This window comes from Sapajus apella, unplaced genomic scaffold (genome assembly GCF_009761245.1).
Source record: "Sapajus apella isolate SASKATOON/1434 unplaced genomic scaffold, GSC_monkey_1.0 scaffold137, whole genome shotgun sequence".
Lineage (NCBI taxonomy): Eukaryota > Metazoa > Chordata > Mammalia > Primates > Cebidae > Sapajus > Sapajus apella.
In genome coordinates this window covers 1,590,413-1,615,279 of record NW_022437077.1, presented here as the reverse complement: position 1 = coordinate 1,615,279, position 24,867 = coordinate 1,590,413, and the positions used below count along the sequence as shown (strand labels likewise).

At 41.7% G+C, this 24,867-nt stretch overlaps 4 protein-coding genes across 4 annotated transcripts in view; 1 reads left to right on the top strand and 3 right to left on the bottom strand.

The window, feature by feature from the left end:
* Positions 1–226: 226 nt before the first annotated feature.
* WFDC9 (WAP four-disulfide core domain 9) lies at positions 227–2,081 on the bottom strand. The gene is made up of 3 exons (XM_032263700.1): positions 1,940–2,081; positions 825–972; positions 227–307 (listed from the first exon to the last, which is right to left on the bottom strand). The coding sequence occupies exons 1-3, from the start codon at positions 2,028–2,030 to the stop codon at positions 256–258; spliced, it is 291 nt and encodes a 96-aa protein (XP_032119591.1). The 5' UTR covers positions 2,031–2,081; the 3' UTR covers positions 227–255.
* A 7,168-nt stretch (positions 2,082–9,249) lies between these two features.
* Positions 9,250–10,682, top strand: WFDC10A (WAP four-disulfide core domain 10A). Its single transcript, XM_032263701.1, has 2 exons — positions 9,250–9,406; positions 10,357–10,682. The coding sequence occupies exons 1-2, from the start codon at positions 9,316–9,318 to the stop codon at positions 10,503–10,505; spliced, it is 240 nt and encodes a 79-aa protein (XP_032119592.1). The 5' UTR covers positions 9,250–9,315; the 3' UTR covers positions 10,506–10,682.
* A 3,551-nt stretch (positions 10,683–14,233) lies between these two features.
* Positions 14,234–16,990, bottom strand: WFDC11 (WAP four-disulfide core domain 11). Its single transcript, XM_032263558.1, has 3 exons — positions 16,841–16,990; positions 14,931–15,073; positions 14,234–14,408 (listed from the first exon to the last, which is right to left on the bottom strand). Exons 1-3 carry the CDS (start codon positions 16,935–16,937, stop codon positions 14,394–14,396), a joined length of 255 nt encoding a protein of 84 aa, XP_032119449.1. The 5' UTR covers positions 16,938–16,990; the 3' UTR covers positions 14,234–14,393.
* Positions 16,991–24,036: 7,046 nt separating this feature from the next.
* Positions 24,037–24,867, bottom strand: part of WFDC10B (WAP four-disulfide core domain 10B) — a 7,161-nt gene continuing 6,330 nt past the window's right edge. The window contains 1 exon segment of the mRNA XM_032263699.1: positions 24,037–24,323. Within this exon segment, the coding sequence (XP_032119590.1) occupies positions 24,193–24,323 (131 nt within the window). The 3' untranslated portion in view covers positions 24,037–24,192.

Genomic DNA, 24,867 nt, shown 5'->3' with positions numbered 1-24,867 from the left:
GCCACCTCTGCCCACGATTGAATGGGAAGAACTGTTGGAACTGCTGAGGATTGCAATGACAGAAATTAAGTCATAGAGAGGAAGTAAAAAAAAAATATGCAGAGTCCTCAGGTTGATGTAGCGGTTTATCTGGCAAAAGCTTCAGTGTAGAGAGGTCAAAGAAATATCAGAAAGATTACCAGCTAGAGCCGGTGGGTGTCCCAATAAGGAAGTAGGTAATTCTTCTTAGACCAGCTGGTCGTCCTCCAGCCCACATTAATTAAGGGTCGTTAGAATCTTGGGTTTTAGCATTGTTTTAAATGGCTCTCTAGAAGAGAAAAGTTAGTCAAATGTCAGGAATCGTGGGAGAAATCCATTTCTAAAATTAATAGCACCCTAGGCCCCAGATATAAAGGATAGCAATTCTTCTGTTAAATCAGAAGTTACCCACTTTTAAGCAATTTCCCCCAAAAAGTCTGCCAACTGAACAGACAGAGAACAGGTCTCCTTGGGCCTGGCTGAGAGTAGGAGGCCTATGGAGAGGCCCAACTAAGGGGTCAATAGTTGGAATAGGTGATGTTTTGAGGGAAGCACAGGGAACTGAATAAGAGTGAAGAAAAATTAGAGGACCTCATGTCGGTGTCTCAGTTTATTTTGCAGTGAGGAGCAGCCTAGGTTTGGAGATAGGAGGCCGTTGTCTTTTGCTGCCTATTTCTTTTTCTTTTTCTTTTTCTTTTTCCTGCCTGTTTAACCAGGATTTAGGTGGCTGCAGTCTTCTGAATAGTAGGTAAGGACCAGTGATGAAGCAAGCCCAGGCCCTAGCCTTCCCACTCCAACCAACTCACTCATTGTCTAAGCAGATGTCTCCACAGTAGGTCCAGCAGCATGTATGATTCGGAAGTACACAGGTGTTTATTTTAGTACACCTTTTCTCACAGAACTTAAATGAAGGCTGGACCCAGCACTGGTAAGTTTCTCTGATTTCTTCTGGAACTGAGATGGAAGAAGTCAGTAGGATCTGTCTATTCACAGCTCAGCAAGAAACCCTTTTTAAGCTTAACAATCCCTTCTGAAACTTGAGCTCCAAGCCACAAAGTATTTATCTGCCTTCCAAGAGAATTGCTTCTCAAATTCTAACCAGTGTCTCATCACAAGACCATCCTTGCATGGCCTGTGTTACTCCGTCTACATGTCCCTACAGCATTTCAGACTCTAAAGTTAGGACTGAGACACCCTGGCCATATATGACACCAACCATCAAATTTGGTGTCTTGTAAACTTAGATTTCAGGGCCTGCAATATCCTCTCACTCCAATTTCCATAGCCAATTTACAGAATGGGAAACTGAGCCAAGGAAGAATAGAAACTTATTTTTCTCCCCTTCTATTTGCTTCCCTGATGATACCACCCAAGCAATCAGTCCCTCCATAAATTTCATTTCTTTCACTGGCCCACAACCCTCCTGCTCAGTGCCCGTGTTGTCCACATTTTCTTATCATATGAACCCAAACTTTAATCCAATAAGGACCCTTTATTTGTCTTTTCCATTTTTCATGTTCTGAAAGATTCTTCCCCTCCAACTAAATTAATGTGTTAAATATTACCCTTTTGGCATTCATCAATGGCTCACCCAACTGAGGCACAAATGTTCTGAAAATATGGGCTCAGAGGGAAGCTCTGTGTTGGTATTTCCTCTACTGATCTGATATTGGAAAATATTATTTCCTGCTAGCTGATGGAATATAGACAAAAGATATGTTCCCTTTTCACATACCTAGTGTTGCTTTCAGAGCTGAGAGAACTTAAACAAATTGGGAACATCCAACCTAATATTGCCTGAATATCTCTGCTTAAGGAGAGCTCTGATCCTTTAAAGGCTGATTCTTGAAATGCAGACCCTGAATCAGCTATGAAAGACACCCCAGGACCCCAGAGCCCCCTCCCTTCTCACACCACCTACGGGGATCCTCAAACGAGAGGCCTCCCAGCACAGGCAGAAGCATCAGAACTCCGGAGATGAACATGGTGAGTAGAAGAATCCAGGGCTTCATGGTGGTCTCCGTGTGTGTTTGGGTTAAGGTCTGGCGGAAGACAAGTCTTTTCCCAATGCTGCCAGAGGTAGAAAATGGATTGAAGAGAATAAGGTTGGCAACGGGGAAAGTGCCTGTGACTATTATGTCATTCCTTCCCTTTCTAGTACCCAGTAGCACACCAACCAATTCCCAAGCTAGCCAGTAACTTCCCCAGGTTCATTCTCATCTCATATTACATACCCCTTCCTTTGCAAAACTATTTCTTTCAAAATGAATTGTTCCTTTCTGATTAAAAACAATAAATCCTCAGATTATACAATTTGTAAAATAAAAAATACAAAGAGTAAATGAACAAGCATTAGTAATTCCACCATCTAGAGATAATCAATATATGTCTGTAGTTTTATGTTGTAGTCATTATTTTGCAAAATTGGACACATCAAGTATCCTGATATTTTATTTTAAAACATATGTAACAAGATGATATAAAGAAGTTTTGGTGAAGATCCTTAGACAAAAGGCACTAACGCAATTCAGGAGGGAGTGACAGATAGATAACAGGATTGAGGAAAAGATGACAGCCAAGAACTGCTACGGGACTCAGAACTTTAATCCACGAAGATGGTCCAGAGTTGGAGTAATTGTAGAGATTTTGAAGGATATTTTATTGGTAAAAAAAACTTTGCTCGTGGAAGCTGGAATACTGCTTTCGAATTCCAAGCTGAGAGAAAAGGCTTTATGAATACTACTCGTTGAGCTTGCTGTGTGATCCCAGAAGTCTGTGGGGACACAGTAGACTCATGTTTGAATCATTACCGAAGACTTTAAAGGGTGACTTTAAATATGGCCAAAGTGGCCTATAGTAGCAGAGAAGAGGGCTCTAATTTGGGAAGTATCTGAACTATAAATGGCCAGATGACATTTCATGTCTCCAATGAACCCTTGAAATCTCCCATGAAAGAGTCAAGACCAGAAGCACAAAACTAGCTCATGATAGTATCTATTACATAAGCACTTTCCTACTCCTCTTATTGGTCCATCCTCCCTCTGCTCCCTAGGAGATAGAGACTTGCTTTTAGTCCAGTGTAGGTGGAAGAATAGAATTACAAAGAGCCAAAGTGTAGGGAAGAGGGAGGAAGAGAGAGATTCACTACATCCTGGTTCATAACTGGAGCTTCTGAGGAAGGGAGGAATCCATAGTTCTGAACAATTTATGGAGTTGTGACTAATTTCATGGGCCTGCACATTTTACTTATTATATTGAGAAAATGTTTAATGACTGGAGAATCACATAAAATATTTGGAGACTTACCTAAATTTTCCTGAAGAAGCGAGGAAATAAACTAACCGTTCTGAATAAAACATGCAGACAGCGGGAGACAAAAATATGCTCACATCATACAAGTCATGACAACAATCCAGTTATAAATATTATGATCATTTCCCCATATCTGAATAGTGTAAATTTCTTCTTGTTATAAAAAATGGCCTGATGAATCTACTTATAGTTAAGGCTTTGTTACATATATTGTCATTTTCATAGCATGAGTTAATGAAGAAAGATTTCTAGGCAAAAGACATTGTCTTTCCCAGACTTTCGATAATTACATTTTTCTCATTAAGGGTTAGGTTACATTTCCACCTATTGGACATCAAATGTGTGTTTCTCCACTCCTTGTTCTACTCGAGGCTATACAAGTAATTTTCATCACCACACTATTTGCTGTTGGGTATTTTACAGAGGAAAGAACATGGGCCCCAGAGTCAGATGGCTTGAGCTAGAATCCCAACCCCAGCAACTTCTAGCCATGAGGCCTGGGCTAGTCACATAATCCCCAGAGCCTGGTTTTCCCCATCCGTATTACAGAAAAAATATCAATACTCATCTCATAGGGTCACTGGGAAGGTTAAATAATCTAATTTGTATGAAACACTAAACATATGACCTGGAATATAGTACATACTTCATAAATGTTAACTGTTAGCATTAAGCTCAGAATATCTCTTCTCCAGATATTTGAAAACTATTTTCAATTAAAATTTTTTTCTTTTTACTTTTTTTTTTTTATACTTTTGCACACCCCCAAGTGTACTAAATGATCCTAGACAAGAGAAACATCATTATGCCCAGGCTGGGTACTTGTCATATACAGAGTCTTGTGAATTTTTTGGTCATTTTGAGACAAACTGCAGGACAATTCAAATGGACCCCAGGATCAGAAAGACATGGAACTACTGCGTTCCACCAAATGTGGAATCCTGGGCTTTCCAGATAACGTTAAAGAGGAGAGTGTGGTGGATTTAGTGTCAGGAATGCTGAGATCTTGTTTCATTTCTGTCCCTTTTACCTATGGAACCTCAGACAGCTCATGTAACCCCCTCTCGATTTTCTTATTTGAACAAGAGACAGTAATCCCTACCTCATAGAAATAATGACACCATCTGGACTAGGAGCTAATCCAAACAAGCCACAGATACAGGTTCATGTCTGAAGACCCTTATCACCACCTACCTCTGAAGGTGGCTGAGTTGAGTGTCTGTAGTAACTGGCTGACAGCTCTTTTGTCTGGCCTCTTATTATGAAGTTGTTTGAAGGGGGGCTAGAACTGGGGGCAGAAGAGCAGAAAAACAATGTTCAAAAGCCAAGAACTTAATGGTGATTTTGGTTTTGACTGATTTTTAATTCCTACCCAGAAACTACATGTTGGCGGTATCACAGATTCTTTCCTTTGAAATTCACCCATCCAGAAGTACTCAATAGATGCAGGCGGGATCTTCTGATAAGCTTGGAGGAACATTGTGTACCTGGATTGCTGCTCAGGCCACCCCCAGCAGACCCAAAGTACATGTCCCCAAAGTCTTTCTTGAATACATCTCAGCCCATTCACATGTGGGTAGTTGGGAACAGTCTACATTGACCTTTGACTTCTTGTTTATCCTATTTAACATTCCATCTTTCTCAGTATTGATACTCTTTTACCAACAAAATCATAACATGATCTCCCACCAAATGCCCTCTGGCTTTTATGTAGCTAAAAAGAGACTCAATAGGAAGAATTTTAGAAAAAGTAGATGACCAACTAGCAAATGAAGGAAGTGATGTGACCAAATCCAGTACCAAGTTCTTGGCATGAGCTTGTCGGTTGAGGTGCTGAGGGATTTGTTCACCGAATGCCAGGGAAGGGCATTATATTGGGCACAGAATATATATGATTTGGAGATCACTAGCTCATTAGGAAAGGGAACAGTCAAGTGGGCAAGAGGCAGGGGCTTCCAAGGAGTAAATCTTCTCTCAAAGCCTGTCTGCAGGAATATTATATACAGTGACAGGAGATGTCAATGTATAATTCTTCCCAGGATACAGGCATACCTCAGAGATATTGCAGGTTCAGTTTTATCTATAATAAAGATAATGTTGCAATAAAGTGAGCCACGTGCACTTTTTGGTTTCCCAGTACATATGAAAAGTATGTTTTCCTGAAGTCTTTTATTTATATGTTTATTTAAACTAGAAAATGAAATATTTAATAATTGAAAGTAGTTTCTCTGATAAAGCTAGTAAAATTTGCAAACTTCTCATACAATATCTGTATGTTTTAGTATACTACTGTACCTCTTTCATATTCTAAACAGTTTCTAATAGTTTTCCTATCATTAATTTCATTATCATGTATTAAAATATTAAAAAGGTATGTTTACAATATGCTCATCTGTCAAGTGTTCAATAGCATTATGTATAAAAAATAATGTGCATACCATAATTTTAAAATACTTTATTATTAAAAATTGCTAATGATTAGCTGAGCTTTCAATAATTCATCATCTTTTTGCTGGTGGAAGTTCTTCCCTCAATATTGATGGTTGTTGACTGATCAGGGTGGTGGTGACTGAGGGTTGGGGTGGCTGTGGCAATTTATTAAAATAAGGCAACAATGATGTTTGCCACATAGATTGATTCTTCCTTTCAAGAAAGATTTCTCTGTAACAGGCAATGCTGTTTGACTAGAACTTTTTTCAAAATTGCAATCAATCCTCTCAAACTATGCTGCTGCTTTATCTAAGTTTATGTAATATTCTGAATCCTTTGTTGTCATTCTAACAATAATCATAGCATCTTCACCAGGAGTAGATCCCATTCAAAAAACCACTTTCTTTGTTCATCTATAAGAAGCAACTCCTCATCCATTCAAGTTTTCTCATGAGATTGTAGCAATTCAGCCACATCTTCAGACTGCATTTCTAATTCTCATTCTGTTGCTATTTCCATCACATTTGCAGTGACTTGTGTGTTTATTTTGTATCCTGCAACTTTACTGAATTTGTTTATGAGTTCTACAAACTTCTTGGTAGAGTCTAAGCTTTTCTCTGTATAAGAGCTTCTCTGAAAACAGGGAAAATGTGACTTTCTCTTTTCCAATTTTGATGTCCTTTATTGTTTTCTCTTTCATGATTGATCTAGCTAGGACTTCCAGCACTATGTTGAATAAGAGTGGGTAAAGTGAGCAACCTTGTCTTGCTTCAGTTCTTAGAGGAAAAGCTTTCAACTTTTCCCCATTAAGTATATTGTTAGCTGTGGGTTTGTTGTATATGATCTTTACTATGTAGAGGTGCTTTCCTTTTATACATAATTTATTGAAAGTTTTTATCATAAAGTGGTGTTAGATTTTATCAAATGCTTTTTCTGCATCTACTGAGATGACCATATTGTTTTGTCCCTGATTCTGTTGATGTGAAGTATCACATTTATTGATTTGTGTACATTGAGCCATTCTTGGATTCCTGTGATAAATCCCACTTGATCATGCTACATTATCTTTCTGATGTGTTGATGAATTGGGTTTGCTAGTATTTTGTTGAAGATTTTTGCACCTATTTTCATCAGGAATCTGTGGGTTTCTTTATGCTTTGGTGGTGTTGTCTTGTTTTGGTATTAAGGTTTTGCTGGCCTTGTAAAAGTGAGCTAAGAAGAACTCCATCTGCATCAATTTTTCGGAGTAGTTTGAGAAGAATTGGTATTAATTTATATTTAAAGGTTCATAGAATTCTGTGGTGAAGCCATATGGTTCTGGACTTTTAATTTTTGGGGATACTTTCTATTATTCCTTACTTGTTAGTGGTCTGTTCAGGTTTTTCTATTTCTTTTTGGTTCAGTGTTGGTAGATTGTATGTGTCCAAGAATTTATCCATTTCCTCTAGGTTTTGGAATTATAAAGGATACAGAGGAAGAGGTTCATAAGGTGAGATATGGGGGAAAGACTAGGGAGATTCCATGTCCTCCATGAGCATGCTGCTCCCCAGCAACCTCTATGTGTTCAGTGGTAGCCATCTAGAAGCTCTGACTTATCAATTTTAATTTGAAATTTCTGTTTAGTTTTGAGTAACTTTCTTTTTTTAGACTAATTTCTAATTATTTGTATTATAGTCTGAAACTATGTCCTTTGTGATATAATTCTTCAAAATTTTGTTCAGACTTTCTTTATAACATAATATATAGTCACTTTTTGTACATGTTCTATTTTGTGCTTGAGAAAAATGTATTTCTCTAGTTTTTCTACTCAGGCTTCTGCATATTTTAATTAAGAAGTTTATTAATTATAATGTTCAAATTACCAATTTCTTTACTAAATTTACTGCTCTATCAATAATTTTAAAATATAAAGACCTTCCATATACCCATAAATCTTTCCCCTTATAAAACTGTCAATACTTGAGCCTACCACAACGTCGACTAGACTGCTTTGACAGAAAGCCTCCATCACATAATGGCTGAAATACAATATAATTTGTATTTCTTGCTCAAATAACAATTGAAGATGAATATTCTAAAACAATGGGTATCCCTCCTTTCATGTGATAAAAGGAGTCAAGGACCCAGGCTCCTTGCATCATTTGGCTTCACTAGGCTCTAGAACCTTGTTGTCATCTATACTGAGCTGGTAAAAAAGAAAAAAAGTATGAAAGAGACTTGTCATCTTTTTAGGGTCTTGACCTAGTAGTGACAAGTCTGTTAGCCAAAATATTTACATTGTGGCACAGGCTGCAAGGTGGTCAGGTAAGAAAAATGCAGCTTCTATTTGAGATGATGATTCTTCTCTATATAACCCCTCTTTGCTAGAATAATTATGACAGTGTCCAGTCTCTAAATTGTTCATTTATGAGTGAATAAAAAGAAAAACTAGAAAAGAGAGAGCCTTTGAGAAAGGTCAAACACCACTCTGTCAACTATAGGTATGAATATCAGAGCTTTTGAATGTAAATTACAACTGCAGACTGCAGGAGATTGCATTGGGAGTTCAGACTGTCAGAATGGGGTTCAAATCTTTAGAAGATTATCATCATCAGAGGAAGAGGGTGATCTTCTTCCCAGCTTCCATGCCTATTGGGAGTCCAGTGACCCTAGGATGTCTCCTCTTTCTCCTCCTAGGGAAGAAGAAACATCTTCACTTCTGAGAGTTCATTTCCTTCAGGATATTCAAGGTCAGTGACCACCTCCTCCTGGACAGCTTGCCAAGCCTTTAACTGATAGGTCCCACCCTCTGTCTGAGCTCTAAGATATTTACTATGTTTCCCCATTAGCCCTCCTGTCTCATTCCCTATGGTAGTCTCTCTTTCTGTGTGTATATGTGTTTAAATTTGTATATGTATATGTGTGTATATATGTTTATATATGAAACAGCTAATTACTCTTTCACCCAGGAATTCTAAATCTTTTAGTCTAAGGAAATCAAAGGTTTATAAATAAAAATGCTCAATATGACATTCTCTAGATTATTAGTAATTACTACAATACAAATACTTGATTATTATTATTTAAGTTAGAGCTGTGCAATTATGAAAAACCACATTTTGAGAAATAATTACATGCTTAAATAAGGGTGGCAAAAATAGGTAACAAAAGATGTTTATATTAAAAGGGTTGTTTATGTTAAATATGGAAAGAAACTAAAAGATAAGCACATCTTTTTTAAAAAATATATTTTCTTTTCTTTATTCCATAAAACATTTTGTAATTAGAAAGCAGAAATAAATGATATCTTTCATTCTATTAGCAAGAACACAAGACTGGTTATGTGAGAGGAGGAGGCGTCATTCCTGCAGAAGCCCTATGCCACATGAAGAAGGACAGAGCCAGGGGCAAGCAAAAGGAGGAAGCAAGGACTCTTGCTCTGCCCTGACTTGGCCAGTGGAGGCAGTGAGAAGGTAGGATTATTTCTTCTTTCTTTCCTTCCCCCTCCACAGGCAACTCTGCAGGGAAGCGTGTGACTGCCTGGCCAGACTTAGGGTTCATGCTCTGGCCAGAGTCATGCCATTCCAGACACTGCTGCCTGTCCTGGTTCTCTGTGTGTTGCTGCTGCAGGCCCAGGGAGGATACCGTGACAAGAAGAGGATGCAGAGTAGGTGATGGGCTGCTGGATGGGTGAGGGGCAGTTGGGTAGGGGGAACAGAGGAGCTGTGTCCAGTCTGAGTAGGACCTAGGAGTTGGAATCTCTCTGCATATCCAGCTCTGACTACAATGCTGTGCAGACTCTGGGCTGTCCCAAACCATGGCCCTCCAGCCCCTTAGCTGGCCCTGGGAATAGTAATGGGAATGAAAGGGGAACCTACATCTTTTGTTGTTCATTCCTAATACTTAGAGACAAATGGTAGTTCCCATAATGAAAGGTGCACCCAGGACTGAGAATCCAATGGGAAAGCAGGACAATTATTCTTTGTGAGGAGTAAACATCTAGAAGTGGTTATGAAGGTAGGTGTAGGTGTAGAATGGGTATACATGTAGGGAAATAGGACATAAAACAAGCAAAAGTTGGCCTATACAGGGCCAAGCTAAGGTTATCATCAAAGGAACAGGGAGAGTGGTGGTGGAAAGGGAACTAAAGAAGGGCCAGGAAGACTAGAGACAGTGACAGTGAACAGAAGAGAAGGAGAGACAAGAGGCAAGTTCATTATCATCTCTGAATTCTGCTACTCAGAGAGTAGGGGAGAGTTTGAAAGATGTCTCGTGCTTCTTTGAGCTCTCCGGGTCAGACTGTAAATTCTATGGGGGTGACTTCACCAAGGCCATGACTAGTAAGGGAAATGGAGTTCTGATTGCTGGTGTATGAAGTAGGTCCAGGAAGGCCAGGCATTGTGGTCTATTGGGGTAAGGTGTACAAAGGAGAGGCAGGATTTAAAATACGACCAGTCACTAGGATGTGGTGATGGACAAGAAGGTAGTTCTATGAAGAGGGAGTCCAGGAGTGTCATGAATGAGACCTGGGTTCAAGGGTCTTGGCGGAAGCTTTAGGTTGAGAAAGGTGACTTCTAGGAAGCTGCATTTATTTACCCTTCTTTTTCTCCTTTTCAGAAACACAGCTATCCCCAGAAATCAAAGTCTGTCAGCAACGGCCTGAACCATATCTATGCCAACGTTTCTGTGAATCTCACCGAAACTGTCAAGCAAATAACATATGCTGTTCTACCTACTGTGGGAATGTTTGCATGAACATCCTGTGAGTTGGAGAGTGGGCAGGAAGATGTGCATACTGCTTACCAACTCTATCCAAGACTGTGCCCACGCCCGAAGCACAAGGACCTCAAGTCACCAGCACAAGAATGTCAATAGGAATACCACCCTCCCCACTGTCTGAACCCCTTGTCCCTGTCAAATAAACCAGAACAAATGCCCAGGGAATCTGCCTCTTATACTGCCACTACGGGTGATCATTGAGAGCCCACTGTAGCCCCAACAAATGCCCTTCTCTTCTTGTGTCCTGGTCTTTAATTTCTCTCCCTGATTATGCTTCTCTACCCATGCATCCCTGCCAGCCCTCAGGAGGCTCAGCCCCTTGCTGCTTTGGTCACTGAACCAGTACCCGCTGGGGTAGAAACTGCTCATGTGCAGCATCTCCCAATACTAAGGAGAATATTTCTCACCCTGGAGTCAGAAGGACCCATTAAGTATGAGGTGGGTGGCGGTTAGAGCCCGGGGGGTAAAAGAGTGGGAGGCCCCCAAGAACTGCTTTGCTCTCCTTAGCCTCGGTGCACTGCCACCCCATGATCCCTAACCTCTCTGTAAGGTTCAGATTACTGTCTATTTATCATGAAGATAATGAGTCCCAAGAAGTCCAGCAAGCCCAACCCCACAAGAGAGTAAGAGGATATGATGTGGCTGGAAGAGGGTGTTTCCTCTAGCCTCACTTTTTGCTCACTTCTCTCCATTACCTGAGACCAGAGGCATCCTAGTGAGAGTGAGTGCCTAAACCAACCCCAAAGCTTCTCCTATCCAGCACTCACCAACATGGCTACTTCTCTGATGGGACCCAATTTGGGTCTCAGGACTTGACACTCCAGTACTTTCCATTAACTGAATAGTCCCTATCTTTCCCAAGCTCTCTTCCTTAGAGGCCGGCTCATTCTCTTTTTCTTTAGATCAAGAGGAACATCAAGGGATGTGGAACAGGTGGTTCATGCTGCTGTTGCTAAAGAGTAATTGGCACAGAGTGGCTGTGGGTCTTACCTGTCATCCTACTGTGAGTTGGTGGAAATTAATCACTGTGGTACAGAATCTCCTATTCTGTGCAATCACAACTCCTCTGAAATGATCCTGGGGCTAGATCCAGGCTTGGGTCACATGTGCCTAATTGGGACATGGAGTCAAATGTGAAGATTTCTCAGAGGCAGGTGTGCAGTGTTATGCTCCAGTCTAGTGCTTCTTGCTGGGCCATTCAATGAAAGAGACATCAGTGAAGAAAATTTTCTTGTAGAGGGCAGGGGGGTCTCACCTTGTTACCCAGGCTAGTCTCAAACTCCTGGACTCAAGCGATACTCCCACCTCAGCCTCCCAAAGTGCTGGGATTACAGGTATGAGGCACGCACCCAGCAGTCTTGTAAGCCTTCTTCATTCCTTTTCATTCTCTTTTTCTTCTCTGTATATTTTCAAATAACCTATCTTTAATTTCACAAATACTTTTTCTGCTCAATTTCTTATCTATTCCATTTTTCATTTCGTTCATTGTATTTTTCAGCTCCAGTTTGATTGATATTTGATTTCTGTTTATTATGTTCTATAATTTCAATCTCTCATTAAATTTAACATTTTGGCCATTTTATTGTTTGCCCGATTTGATTTGAATTGTTTCTCTGTATTTTCTTGAAGATCACTGATCTTCATGAAAACAATTATTTTGAATTGTCTATCAGGCAGTTTGTACATCTCCATTCCTTTGGTATCAGCTGCTAGGAGATCACTGTGTTCTTTCGGTGTTCTCCTCAGTTTGTTTTCTTCTTATTGCCTTACATTAATGTCTGTGCATTTGAAGAAATAAGGACATTCCAGTCTTTGAAGACTAGTTTTGTCTTGAAAAACCCTTTATTAGTCATCCAGAGGTTCTGGACAGGCCATCTGGCATGATCCAAGGTCATACTTGCTGCTAGAGTCATCAGCCAGACTGGCCTGGTTCCTGGGTCAGGAGGTAGGTGAGCCTGGTGCTTGAGTCCACAGGGTTGGTCCTGAAGCCTGGATCCACTGGGGTGAACCTGTTGGTTGGGTCTGCAGGAATGGTGTTGGAGCCAGGGTTCATGAAGGTAGGCCTGGACTTTGTATCAGTGAAGGCCAGCCTGATGCCTGGGTCCACAGGGGCTAACCTGGCTCTGGGATGGGCCTTGAGCCTGAATCTACAGGGTCTGGCCAAGTTCTGGGAGAGGGATGGCACCAGGGACTATTGAGATGGGTCTGGAGCCTGAGTACACCAGGGCTGTCCTGGAGCTTATGTCTGCAGGGTGTTCTTGGAGCCTCAGTCTATGGGATCTGGCCTAGAACTGAGTTCTACTGGGGTGGGCCTGGACCCTGGATCTGCTGTATGAGGCCTGAGCTCTGGGTTCATGGAGCTTGGGTGAACATGAACTGGCCTGGAGCCTGCAGTCAGCTTGGTACTGGGGCTAGTGTGGAGTTTGGTCCACAGGGACTGGTCTGCAGCCTCAGATTATGGGCACTGACCCAGTGCCTAGAGTCACCGGAGCTGGCCAGGCACAGTAGCTCATGCCTGTAATCCCAGCACTTTGGGAGGCCAAAGTGGGCAGATCACAAGGTCAGGAGTTCGAGACCAGCCTGGCCAAAATAGTGAAACCCTGTCTCTACTAAAAATACAAAAAAATTCACTGAGTGTGGTGGTGGATGCCAGTAATCCCAGCTACTTGGGAGGCTAAGGAAGGAGAATCGTTTGAACCTGAGAGGAAGAGGTTGCAGTGAGCCAAGACTGTGCCATTGCACTCCAGCCCAGGCAACAGTGTGAGACTCCGTCCCCCACCCTCACCCCCCAAAAAAAGTCACTGGAGCTGACCTAGATCCAGAGCCAAGAGGACTGGTCCAGCTCTGGAGTCTACTGAGGCTCTTAGACCTTTGTCAACTGGAGGGTGGGGCTATGGAGACTGCCCTGGCACTGCACAGGCCTGAGTCTGTGTCTGTGGGTACCTTCCTGGTGTTTAAGGCCAGGAAAGCTGATCTGGCACTGGAATGGGTGGGAAGCCTGAGGCTGCGGGGGTTGGCTTAGTACTGAGTGGGCCTGGATCTTGTATAGGGCCTGGCCTGGAGACTGAGTCTGCACGTGCTGGCCTAAGGAGTAGGGCTCGGGGGATCAGCCTGGTGCTGGGGTAGACTTGAAGCCTGAAGCTAGGAGGGCCAGCCCAGTGCTGGAGAAGGTCCAGAGCCTAGGGTCTTGGGGGTCTGCCCGGCCCTGGAATGGGCTTGGGACATGATACTGCTGGGGCCTGTCTGCCACTGAGGCCTGTTGGGTTGACCTGGAGCTAGAGCAGACCCAGAGATCAAGTCTGCTGGGCAGACCTGGAGCCCAAGGCTGCTGAGGTCAGCCTATTTGTAATTTCTTTTTTCTGACAATTAGAAACCTGACTCAAATTATCTGCCAGTTATTTACTTGTTTAATCTTGTATACACAGAAAATAGTTTTAGAATTGTTTATCCATATCTCTATGAGAAACCATTTACCAGAGACCCGCTCTCTAAACAACTGAGTTAAAGTGCTACTGAAATCTCCCCACATTAAAAATGGGACAGAAATAAACTTCTGTTGTGTGAAGCCCATGAAATTAGCCTATCCGTTCTAAGCTTATCAGATGGGATGGCAAAAGTCGGAAGCTTGTCTACAATGTAGGAGAACAATACTGGGGATTAGTGATAAGGATACTCATGGGTAGCAAGATGAGCTGAAAAAAGGCAAGGCCACTATTGGAAAATGAGTTCATTTGTCAAATGTTTGCTCTTGTCCAGCCCTCAGCAAAAATAGACTGATGTTCCTAAAAGTAGCCACATGGTACCACTATGAGAACTCTTCAACATTTCCCAGCCCACACAGGTGGCGGCCTTGTGGGAAGCTAGGGTTTTAGTGATCATTCACAGGTTTTCTGTAAAAGAAGAAGGTTAGACTTTCAGAGGCTAGAGAACTCTGAGAAACAAGCATTCATTCCCCCAGCTTAATAGTACCCATGTTCACCAGACAATAAGACAAGAATACTTAAATATAACAACAGGAGTTGTCCACTTCTGAGTAGGTGAGGTATTGGTCTATTGAACAGAGAAAAGTGGAGACTTTGGGCCTGGTTGAGCCAAAGGGCCCATGGGAAAGTCTGACTATGGAGGCAGTGGTTATAATTCTGGACAAAAGTTAGGAAAAATAGCAAACTATTATGTAATACAAAGAAGACAACACAGGTATTAATTATATAATGAAAGAAGGAATGGAGTCTAAGGTGGTGTCTTGATTTATGTGCCAGTGAATTGCTTTCCAAATCAAAGAGACATTGTCTTCTGCTATTTTTGTACCTAAAATTTGGGGTACCTCAGTCTTCTGTTTAGGAATAACAGCATCCAAGAAGGGAATGGGAATCAGTGAAGATAAACACCCAAACAAACATCTCCCAACTCACGTCATTTTTCCAGCAGATGTTTCCACAATGGGTCCAGCAGCCTTTGTAACGTTTGTCTTCACATCTAAAGGCTTTAGAACACGTTTTGGTACAGTCTTCAGCATTTGGTTTTCCCCAGCACTCTTCAAGTAACAATTCCTTCTCTGAAATTGAGACGAGATGGTCAAAGGTTGATAGTACCTTTCAGCCAAGCGTGAAAAGAAAGGGCCTTCCTACGTTTCAGGGCTCCTCCTGGAACCTGGGCCCCAAATCCTGACTGTAAGGTTTATTGCTGGGGTAAAATGAGGAAACTGAGGCAAGTATAAGAAAATGAGAAGCTAATTTATTTAGCTTCCAGGCGAGGTTTTGTGGTTTAAGAAGGGGGTAAAAAAGTTGCTCCTGGCTGTTTAGGGCGTGAGTTTTAGGGAGGGGAGGCAATTGATTGGCTTTTGGGAAACAAAGCGAAGGCAGCTTTATTGGCTGTTGGGAAACAGGATGTACATGGAGTCAGCTGTTATTGGTAGGCGGGCGGGAATCTGGGTAAGTGGACCTGGGGGCCATTGGGCAGGGTTTGGTGGGGCTTCTTAAATTTTTTTGGCGGGGTTTTTTAACAGCGTGCTGGGGTCGGGTGCATAGTTTGGTGCTGAGTGTGGGCTTGGGTATAGTATGCAGAGGCAGGTGTGGGAAAGCCATGTGGCGAGGCCAGATAATGAGCTGGAGGTGATGACGCAGTTATTAGGCACAGAGAGGGGTGGGTGTGTCCATTCAGCTCCCAGCGAGGCAACTGGCCTTACACTGACCAATATATTTATTTGCTTTTTAAAGAAATTGCCTTCATGAACCTGCTCAAATTCCAGTCATTATACCTTCACTGACCCCACTGCATCTTCACTAACCTCTTTTCCTTCTCGGTCTCTTCAGGCTTTACCAGTGTTGCAGGCCTCTGTGTCCTCGCTGAGCATCCCAACGAGAGAACTCAGTCAACCCCCAGCCTTCATGTGCCCTCCTGTAAAATCTGCATTTACATAACAGGATATCTCAGGGTCTGGCATATCTTGTAGCCTCATTGCAATGCCTATTTCACAGTATGGGAAGCTAGGCCAGGTCAAGTAAGAAACCGATTCTCTCCCTTTTTCTTTTCCTACTTGCTGACTCTGTTTAATAACTCAGCCTCTCTGCAAATTCTTATCTCTCTCACTGTTTTCTTAGCACCTCCATTCATTCCATTTTCTGATTATATGACTCCCAATATTGCCCCACTAAGAACCCATCTCAAGCCTCTTTCTTAACTTTTAACATTTTTAAAGCATTGCCACTAAAACTAAGGGTATGTTTTAAGAAATGCCCATTTGCTACTCATATGACAAAGTATATGCTGCTAGGGCACAGGTATACCAGTATAGAGCTACAGGATTCGCTCTATACTGACATCTCACCCTCAAAGACAGCCTAACATTAAAAAATATTTTTATCTTTATAGCATATATATTTATATATATACATATACACACACACACACATAAGCTATAATATATATATACATAAGCTATAAAGATAAAAATGTTTTCATATAGATCAAATATTTTCTTATATATAGTATAAGCTATAAAGATAAAAATATTTTCAACTTTGTATAAAAATATTTTATTTTATAAAAATATTTTTATACATATTTTATATGTATATAGACATATATATATGTATGTAAAGAGAGACAGATATTGCTACTTTCAAGGTTAAAAGAGGAAGCATTGAAGGACCTCAGCTTAGGGATTTCTTGGATCTCTGTGCATACAACGTTGTCTCATCTCTAATGGGTGATCCTATGAAGGTAGGTCTTGAGTCAGATACAGCAGACATGAAGCCCCCTCCCTTGTTCAAGAACAAGCTCATGCTCCTCCTGTGGCCCCTAATCCAGCCTCGTCACCTACTGTAATATCTTCTCCTCGTTCCTCCCAGCACAGATAGTAGCATCGTACAGAAGAATGTCATGTGCAAGGGTATCCAGAGCTTCATGAGGCTGACCATATGTGTCTGAATATATGTTGTCTAAAGGATTATTTTTCTTCCCAGTTGCTGCTGGAAAGACATATAAATAGGGAAAGAGAGGTGTGAAGCAAGAGAAAGTGCTTGTCCAATTTCTTCATTCTTTATCTTCTCTTTGTTCCCCCTTGCCCTTTGCCTACCCAACAACTGGCATGCCTAAGCTGAGCATTGGCTTTGCCAAAATAAATCTCTCCATCTCACACTCCATGTTTTCCTTTTGCTGGAAAAAAAATTAATGTGTTGCCTTATTTTGATTAAAATATAATTCAAATTCGGCTTACAAAAAAAACTTTTTTAATCATTTATTTTAGGTTTGGGGTACATGTGAAGTTTGTTTATACAAACAGGAGTTTGTTGTATAGATTATTTCATCACCATCGTGTATTCCATTGTATATATATACCACAGTTTGTCCACTCGTTGATTGATAAGCATTTGGGTTGATTCCATGATTTTGCAATTGCAAATTGTGCTGCTATAAACAGGTGTGTTCAAGTATCTTTTTTGTACAATGACTCTTTTCCTCTAGGTAGATATCCAGTAGTGGGATTGCTGGATCAAATGGTAGTTCTACTTTTAGTTCTTTAAGGAATCTCCACACTGTTTTCTATAGCGGCCACACTAGTTTACATTCCCACCAGCAGTGTAGAAGTTTTCCCTGATCACTGCATCCACACCAACATCTACTGTTTTTTTAATTTTTTTGATTATGGTCATTCTTGCAGGGGTAAGATGGTATCACATTGTGGTTTTGATTTGCATTTCCCTGATCGTTAGTGATGTTGAGAATTTTTTCATATGTTCATTGGCCATTTGTATATCTTCTTTTTTTTTTTAATTTATTTTATTGCATTTTAGGTTTTGGGGTACAAGTGAAGAATATGGAAGATTGTTGCATAGGTACACACGTGGCAGTGTGATTTGCTGCCTTCCTCCCCATCACCCCTGTCTGGCATTTCTCCCCATGCTATCTCTTCCCAACTCCCCACCCCCCACTGACCCTCCTCTATTTCCCCCCAACAGACCCAAGTGTGCTCATCATCACTGGTCATCAGAGAAATGCAAATCAAAACTACATTGAGATACCATCTCACGCCAGTTAGAATGGCGATCATTAAAAAATCTAGAGACAACAGATGCTGGACAGGATGTGGAGAAATAGGAACACTTTTACACTGTTGGTGGGAGTGTAAATTAGTTCAACCACTATGGAAGACAGTGTGGCGATTCCTCAAGGACCTAGAAATAGAAATTCCATTTGACCCAGCAATCCCATTACTGGGTATATATCCAAAGGATTATAAATCGTTCTATTATAAGGACACATGCACACGAATGTTCATTGCAGCACTGTTTACAATAGCAAAGACCTGGAACCAACCCAAATGCCCATCGATGATAGACTGGACAGGGAAAATGTGGCACATATACACCATGGAATATTATGTATATCTTCTTTTGCGAATTGTCTATTCATGTCCTTAGCTCACTTTTTGATGGGATTGTTTATTTATTTCTTGCTAATTTGAGTTTTTTTGTAGATTCTGGACCTTAGTCCTTTGTCAGATGCATAGATTGAAAAGATTTTCTCCCACTCTGTGCATTATCTGTTTACTCTGCCAACTGCTTCTTTTGCCATGCAAAAGCTCTTTAGTTTAATTAAGTCCCAGCTATTTATCTTTCTTTTAATTGTATTTGCTTTTGGGTTCTTGGTCATGAAATCCTTGCCTACGTCAATGTCTAGAAGGGTTCTTCCAATGTTGTCTTCTAGAATTTTTATAGTTTCAGGCCTTGGATTTAAGTCCTTAATCCATCTTGAGTTGATTTTTGTATAAGGGGAGAGATGAGGATCCAGTTTCATTCTTCTACACGTAGCTAGCTAATTATCACAGCACCATTTGTTGAAAAGGGTGTCCTGGCCAGGCATGATGGCTCATGCCTGTAATCCCAGCACTTTGGGAGGCCAAAACGAGTGGATCACCTGAGGTCAGAAGCTCAAGACCAGCCTGACCAATATGGTAATGCCCTGTCTCTACTAAAAATACAAAAATTAACCAGGCGTGGTGGTGTGAATCTGTAGTCCCAGCTCCTCAGGAGGCTGAGACAGGAAAATGGCTTGAACCCAGGAGGCAGAGGTTACAGTGAGCAGAGATCATGCCACTGCACTCCAGCCTGGGTAACAGAGCAGGATGCCATCTCAAAAAAAAAAAAAAAGAAAGAAAAGAAAGAGTGCTCTTTCCCCACCTTGTTTTTATTTGCTCTGTTGAAGATCAGTTGGCCATAAGAATTTGAGTTTATTTCTGGGTTTTCTATTATTTTCCATTGGTCTATGTGCCTATTTTTATACCAGTACCATGCTGTTTTGGTGACTATGGCCTTATAGTATAGTTGGAAATCAGGTAGTGCGATGTATCCAGATTTGTTCTTTTTGCTTAGTCTTGCTTTGGCTGTGTGGGCTCTTTTTTTGGTCCATATGAATTTTAGAATTGTTTTATCTGTGAAGAATGATGGTGGCATTTTGATGGGGATTGCATTAAATTTGTAGATTGCTTCTGGCAATATGGTCATTTTCACAATATTGATTCTATCCATCCATGAGCATGGGATATGTTTCCATTTGTTTGTGTCATCTATTATGTCTTTTAGCAGTGTTTTGTAGTTTTCCTTGTAGAGGTCTTTCACCTCCTTGATTGAGTGTATTCATAAGATTTTTTCGTTTTGTTTTGTTTTTTGGGTTTGTTTGTTTTTGCAGCTATTGTAAAAGGGATTGAGTTCTTGATTTGATTCTCCTCTTGGTCACTGCTGGTGTATAGAAGAGCTATACATTTGTGTACATTAATCTTGTATCTGGAAACTTTGCTGAATCCTTTTAACAGTTCTAGGAGCTTTCTGGAGAAGTCTTTAGAGTTTTCAAGGTAAACAATCATACCTTCAGCAAACAGTGACTGACTTCCTCTTTACTAATTTGAATGCCCTTTCTTTCTCTTGTCTGATTGCTCTGGCTAGGACTTCCATTTTTTTTAAGCATGTTATAAAATTTATTCGTGTAAGCATTCAGACATTTTTAGGTGGGAAAGATGATATGCAGAATCCACTACAAGGTGCAACAAAAAATCGTATTAGATAGGATGGTCCATCTGGTGCAGACCAGCAGTGGCACAATTCCAAACAAATGTCAGACGAGAGCGCTTCATGGGGAGAAACTGAAAATAATAATTTAAAGCTTCATGAGGCAAGATATGTTCCGATTTAAAACACTAAGAAATAGTACCGTCAATGAAAAAGGAAATCAACCTTTAAGTGTACCAAAAGAGGTGCAGGGCAAACAAGAGGAAAATTTGCATTTGTTGAGGTACAAACAGGAGTGTTCTGTAAGAGAGGGGCATTGATGATTATTAATGACAAACCCTGCAAATACAAAATAAAACCCAAATCACTGGTCACAGAATTCAAAATTTACATGTAATAAAGGCAAGGCAATAGACTCAAGTTATGGCCTGGTGAATATTTACTCCACTGACATTATCTACAGAAGCACTTGGTACACAGTGATTCCTTATGCACGCCGAAAGGGTTTCCATAAAAATGACACTATATACAAATCTGTACACCCATCCACCAGAGCGATTCTCCAGCTCCCAGAAGGAGTTCTCCACATAAAGCAGGATACCTGAGGTTTCATGTCTTTAGTTGCCTTATCACAATCCCAAATATACATTTCGGGGCTTGTTTTTGTTTTTAAAGACACTTCCCTTGAATATGTGCACTATGGTTAAAATTAAAAACAAAAGTAATAAAATGATCGCTGGAAGGAGCTGACCCTCCCCACCCATCTGAGAGACTTCATCTGGCTACAGCACAGCGAGGACTGTGTGTGTCCCTGGGTGGGCGCCCGGCATCAGAGTGGCCCCCGGCGGTGCACCTCTTCAGTGGAGTCAGCGAAGGCTCTCGTTGACTTTTGAAAAGAAGGAGGATGAAGAAGAAAAATGGAAAAAACAAAACTTTTTACACTTACACTCCCACCAACAGTGTAAAAGCATTTCTATTTCTCCACATCCTCTCTTGCATCTGTTGTTTCCTGACTTTTTAATGACATTAATCTTCTTGCACATCTCTATCAGAGCTCATGAGTGACCAGGCACATTGTCAATATGCAGTAATGTTTGAATGGAAACTTCTTTTCTGAGCAGTAGGTCTCGAAAGTGGCCTTAATATAAATCATGATGTAAATCATGGACTTAATATAAATCATGTGCTATCATCCAGGATTAGTTGTTTCATTTCTAGAGTGCAGGCAGAATAGATTTAGTATAATTCTGAAGGGACCACGGATTTTCAGAATGGTAAATGAGAATTGGCTTCAACTTAAGGTCACCAGCTCCACCAGCCCGTAACAAAAGAGTTGTCCTGTGCTCTCTAGCTATGAAAGTTCTAGATGCCATCTTCTTCGAACAGAAGGCTGCTTCCTCTACATTGAACATCTGCTGTTTAGTGTAGATACCTTCATCACTTATCTTAACTAGATCCTCTGGGTAACGTGCTGCAGTTTCTACATCGTCGCTTGCTACTTCACCTTGCTCTTTTATTTTATGGGGATGGCTTCTCATGAACCGATCACTGCTAACTTTTCTTCTGCAGTTTCCTCACCTCTCAGCCTCGATAAAATTGAAGCGAGTTATAGTCTGTACCTGGATTAGGCTTTAAGAGAATGTTGTGGGTGGTTTGACATTCTATTCAGACCACTAAAACTTTCTTCATATTAGCAATAAGGCTGTTTTTACTTCTTATCATTCATGTGTCCACTGGAGTAGCCATTTTGATTTCATTCAAGAACTTTTCCTTTGTATTCCCAACGTGGCTAACTGATGCAAATGAGCTAGTTTTCAGCCTGTCTCAGCTTTCAACATGCCTTCTTCACTAAGCTTTATCATTTCTAGCTTTTGATTTCAAGTGAGAGATGTGTGACTCTTCCTTTCATTTGAACACTTGGAGACCAGTGCAAGGTTATTAATTGGCCTAATCTCAATATTGCTGGGTCTCAGATAATAGGAAGGCCTAAGAAGAGGGAGAGAGACAGGGACAGAGCTGGCCAGTGGAGCAGTCAGAACACATGCATTTATCAATTATGCTCACCATCTTATACAGGCACAGTTCATAGTGCCCCAAAACAATTACATTCACATGGAAAAGCAGCATGGTCTGGGAGATAGAAAGAGAGCAAATAATGCAAAAGCAGTGGCAACCATAAGATTATGTGTTTGCTCTCAAACAGAACAGGCCTCATGTGTGATTCTTTTCAGGCTAGAACTTGACATTTTGGAGATCCAGATTTTGGAAGAATTTGCATTTGCTTCTTCTGCTGCCTCCAAGATGTTCACATTCTTCTAAGGGGCCTCACTACCCTACTCTACATAATATGAGGGCACATAGGTGTTTTCATAGAAGACAGAGCACACGGTCATAACCAAATGGGCACTCCTTTCAGCCTTGAGTTCCCTGGGGCATTGTGAGCTGTCCAGAGAGCTCTCTGGAACACAGGTCAGGGCACCTGTGATTAGAAGAAAGAAGGGCACCTTCTTCCAGTAAAATTCATAGTCTCTGATGCTTATGCCAGTGACAGGGAATAGGTCAACTGGACACCCATGGCATGTCCACATGGTACAGTGCACTGAACTTGAATGGGGGAGGTTATTGTCTATGTGGTCCCTGACAGGTAAATTTGTCTCTCTAAATAGTGTCTCCTAGCCATGTTTGGAGATGGCCTGAGGTAATGCTTGGTAAGGGAGACTATCCAAGGTAGCACCAAATCAATCTCTTGGAGACCATCCCCCGCCTACCTCTGGTGATGTCTGTGATGGTGGTTGGTCATGATCTCTTTTCTAAGATGCCCTTGTCCAAGAGAAGCTTTTGGCATAGGTAAAGACGAGCCTGAAAAAAACCCAGAGCTCAGTGATGCCTCTGAGGTGGATCACAGCCTCTGGTCTGACGGGAAAATTTTCATCACTGATGTCTCTTTCATTGAATGGCCCAGCAAGAAGCACTAGACTGGAGCATAACACTGCACACCTGCCTCTGGACATGACCTGTCCACTTGAAACCTCTTCACATTTGACACATGTGACCGAACCCAAGATCATTTCAGAGGAGTTGTGATTGCATAGAGTAAGAAAGAGTCTCTACCACAGTGATTAATTTTACCAACTCACAGTAGGATGACAGACAAGACCCACAGCCACTCTGCGCCAATGACTCCTTAGCAGCTGCAGCATGGACAACATGTTTCCCACCCCTTGGACTTCCTCTTGATCAAAAGAAAAGAGAATGAGCCCCTAAGGAAAAGGGCTTGGGAAAGATAGGGACTATTCTGTTCATGGAAGGTGCTGGAGTGTCAGATCCTGAGACCTAAATTGGGTCCCATCAGAGAAGTAGCCGTGTTGCTGGGTGCTGCATAGGACGAGTTTTGGGGTTGGTGTAGGCACTCACTCTCACTAGGATGCCTCTGGTCTCAGGTAATGGAGAGAAGTGAGCAAAAAGGGAGCCTAGAAGAAACACCCTCTTCTAGCCATGTCATATCCCCTCACTCTCTTGTGCCTCAAGCATGTCACTGGCCTTCCTGGGCCTCATTATCCTCATTGTCAAGAGACAGTAATCTGAGCCTCAGAAAGAGATTGGGGATTAGCCTTGGGGGTGCCCCAAGGCTAAGGAGAGCAAAGCAGTGCTTTGGGGTCTCCCGCTCTTTACCTCTGGTTCTAACCACCACCCATCTCATGCTTAATGGGTCCTTCTGACTCCAGGGTGAAAAATATTCTCCTTAGCATAGGGAGATGCTGCACATGAGACTTTTCTCCCCCTGGGGGTACTGGTTCAATGAGCAAAACAGCAAGAGGCTGAGCCTCCTGAGGGCTGGCAGGGATTCATGGGCCACAGAGGGAGAGGGAGGGTAGAGAAGCATAACCAGGGAGAGAAATCGAAGACCAAGAACCAAGAAGAAAGGGGCATCTGTGGGGGCTACAGTGGGCTCTCAGTAATCACCTGTAGTGGCAGCAAAAGAAGCAGGATCCCTGGGTGTTTGTTCTGGTTTATTTGACCGGGACAAGGAGTTCAGGCAGGAGGGAGGGCGACATTCATGTTGATGTTCTTGTGCTGGTGATTTGAAGTCCTTGTGCTTTGGATGTGGGCACAGTGTCGGATGGAAGGGTGCAGGGATCAGGATGCACACCCCAGCCCACTCTCCTACTCACAGGATGCTCATGCAAACGTTCCCGCAGAAGGCTGAACAGCATATGTTATTTGCTTCACACTTTTGGAAATATGAACAATGGTGGATACATAGATTTATGCTGGGTTGCTTCTTACAGATCTTGATTCCTGAAATGGTGCAGGAGCAGTCAATGAAACCACACACCTACAGAACACCCTTCTCAAGCCTGAAGCTCCTCCAAGGCAGAGCCAAGCCTCCCGCCCATCCCCTGCGACGACTCTCCTGCACTTTTCAGGGAACTTCCTTCTAGCCCATCCTAGTGATTGGTAGTATCTTTATTTTTTTTATTATTTTATTTATTTATTTATTTTAGACAGACTCTCTTTCTGTCATCCAGGCTGGAGTGCAGTGGCGTGATTTCGGCTCACTGCAACCTCAGCTCACTGCAACCTCCACCTCCCGGATTCAAGCGATTCTCCTGCCTCAGCCTCCCAAATAGCTGGGATTACAGCCGCTCACCACCACACCCGGCTAATTTTTGTATTTTTTTTAGTAGAGACGGGGTTTCACTATGTTGCTCAGGCTGGTTTCAAACTCCTGACCTCGTAATCTGCCTACCTCGGCCTTCCAAAGTGCTAGAATTACAGGCACGAACCACCTCACCTGGCGGTAATTGGTAGTGTCTTTTTTTTTTTTTTTTTTTTTTTTTTT

Coding starts and splice junctions, on each gene's coding strand:
- WFDC9 (XM_032263700.1), bottom strand. CDS start 2,030: ATGAAGCCCTGGATTCTTCTACTCACCATGTTCATCTCCGGAGTTCTG. Junction 973..1,939: donor CCTCTCGTTTGAGGATCCCC/GTAGGTGGTGTG, acceptor CTTCCATCTCAG/TTCCAGAAGAAATCAGAGAA. Junction 308..824: donor GACATCTGCTTAGACAATGA/GTGAGTTGGTTG, acceptor TTTCTCTTCTAG/AGAGCCATTTAAAACAATGC.
- WFDC11 (XM_032263558.1), bottom strand. CDS start 16,937: ATGGTCAGCCTCATGAAGCTCTGGATACCCTTGCACATGACATTCTTC. Junction 15,074..16,840: donor AACGAGGAGAAGATATTACA/GTAGGTGACGAG, acceptor TCTCAATTTCAG/AGAAGGAATTGTTACTTGAA.
- WFDC10A (XM_032263701.1), top strand. CDS start 9,316: ATGCCATTCCAGACACTGCTGCCTGTCCTGGTTCTCTGTGTGTTGCTG. Junction 9,407..10,356: donor TGACAAGAAGAGGATGCAGA/GTAGGTGATGGG, acceptor TCTCCTTTTCAG/AAACACAGCTATCCCCAGAA.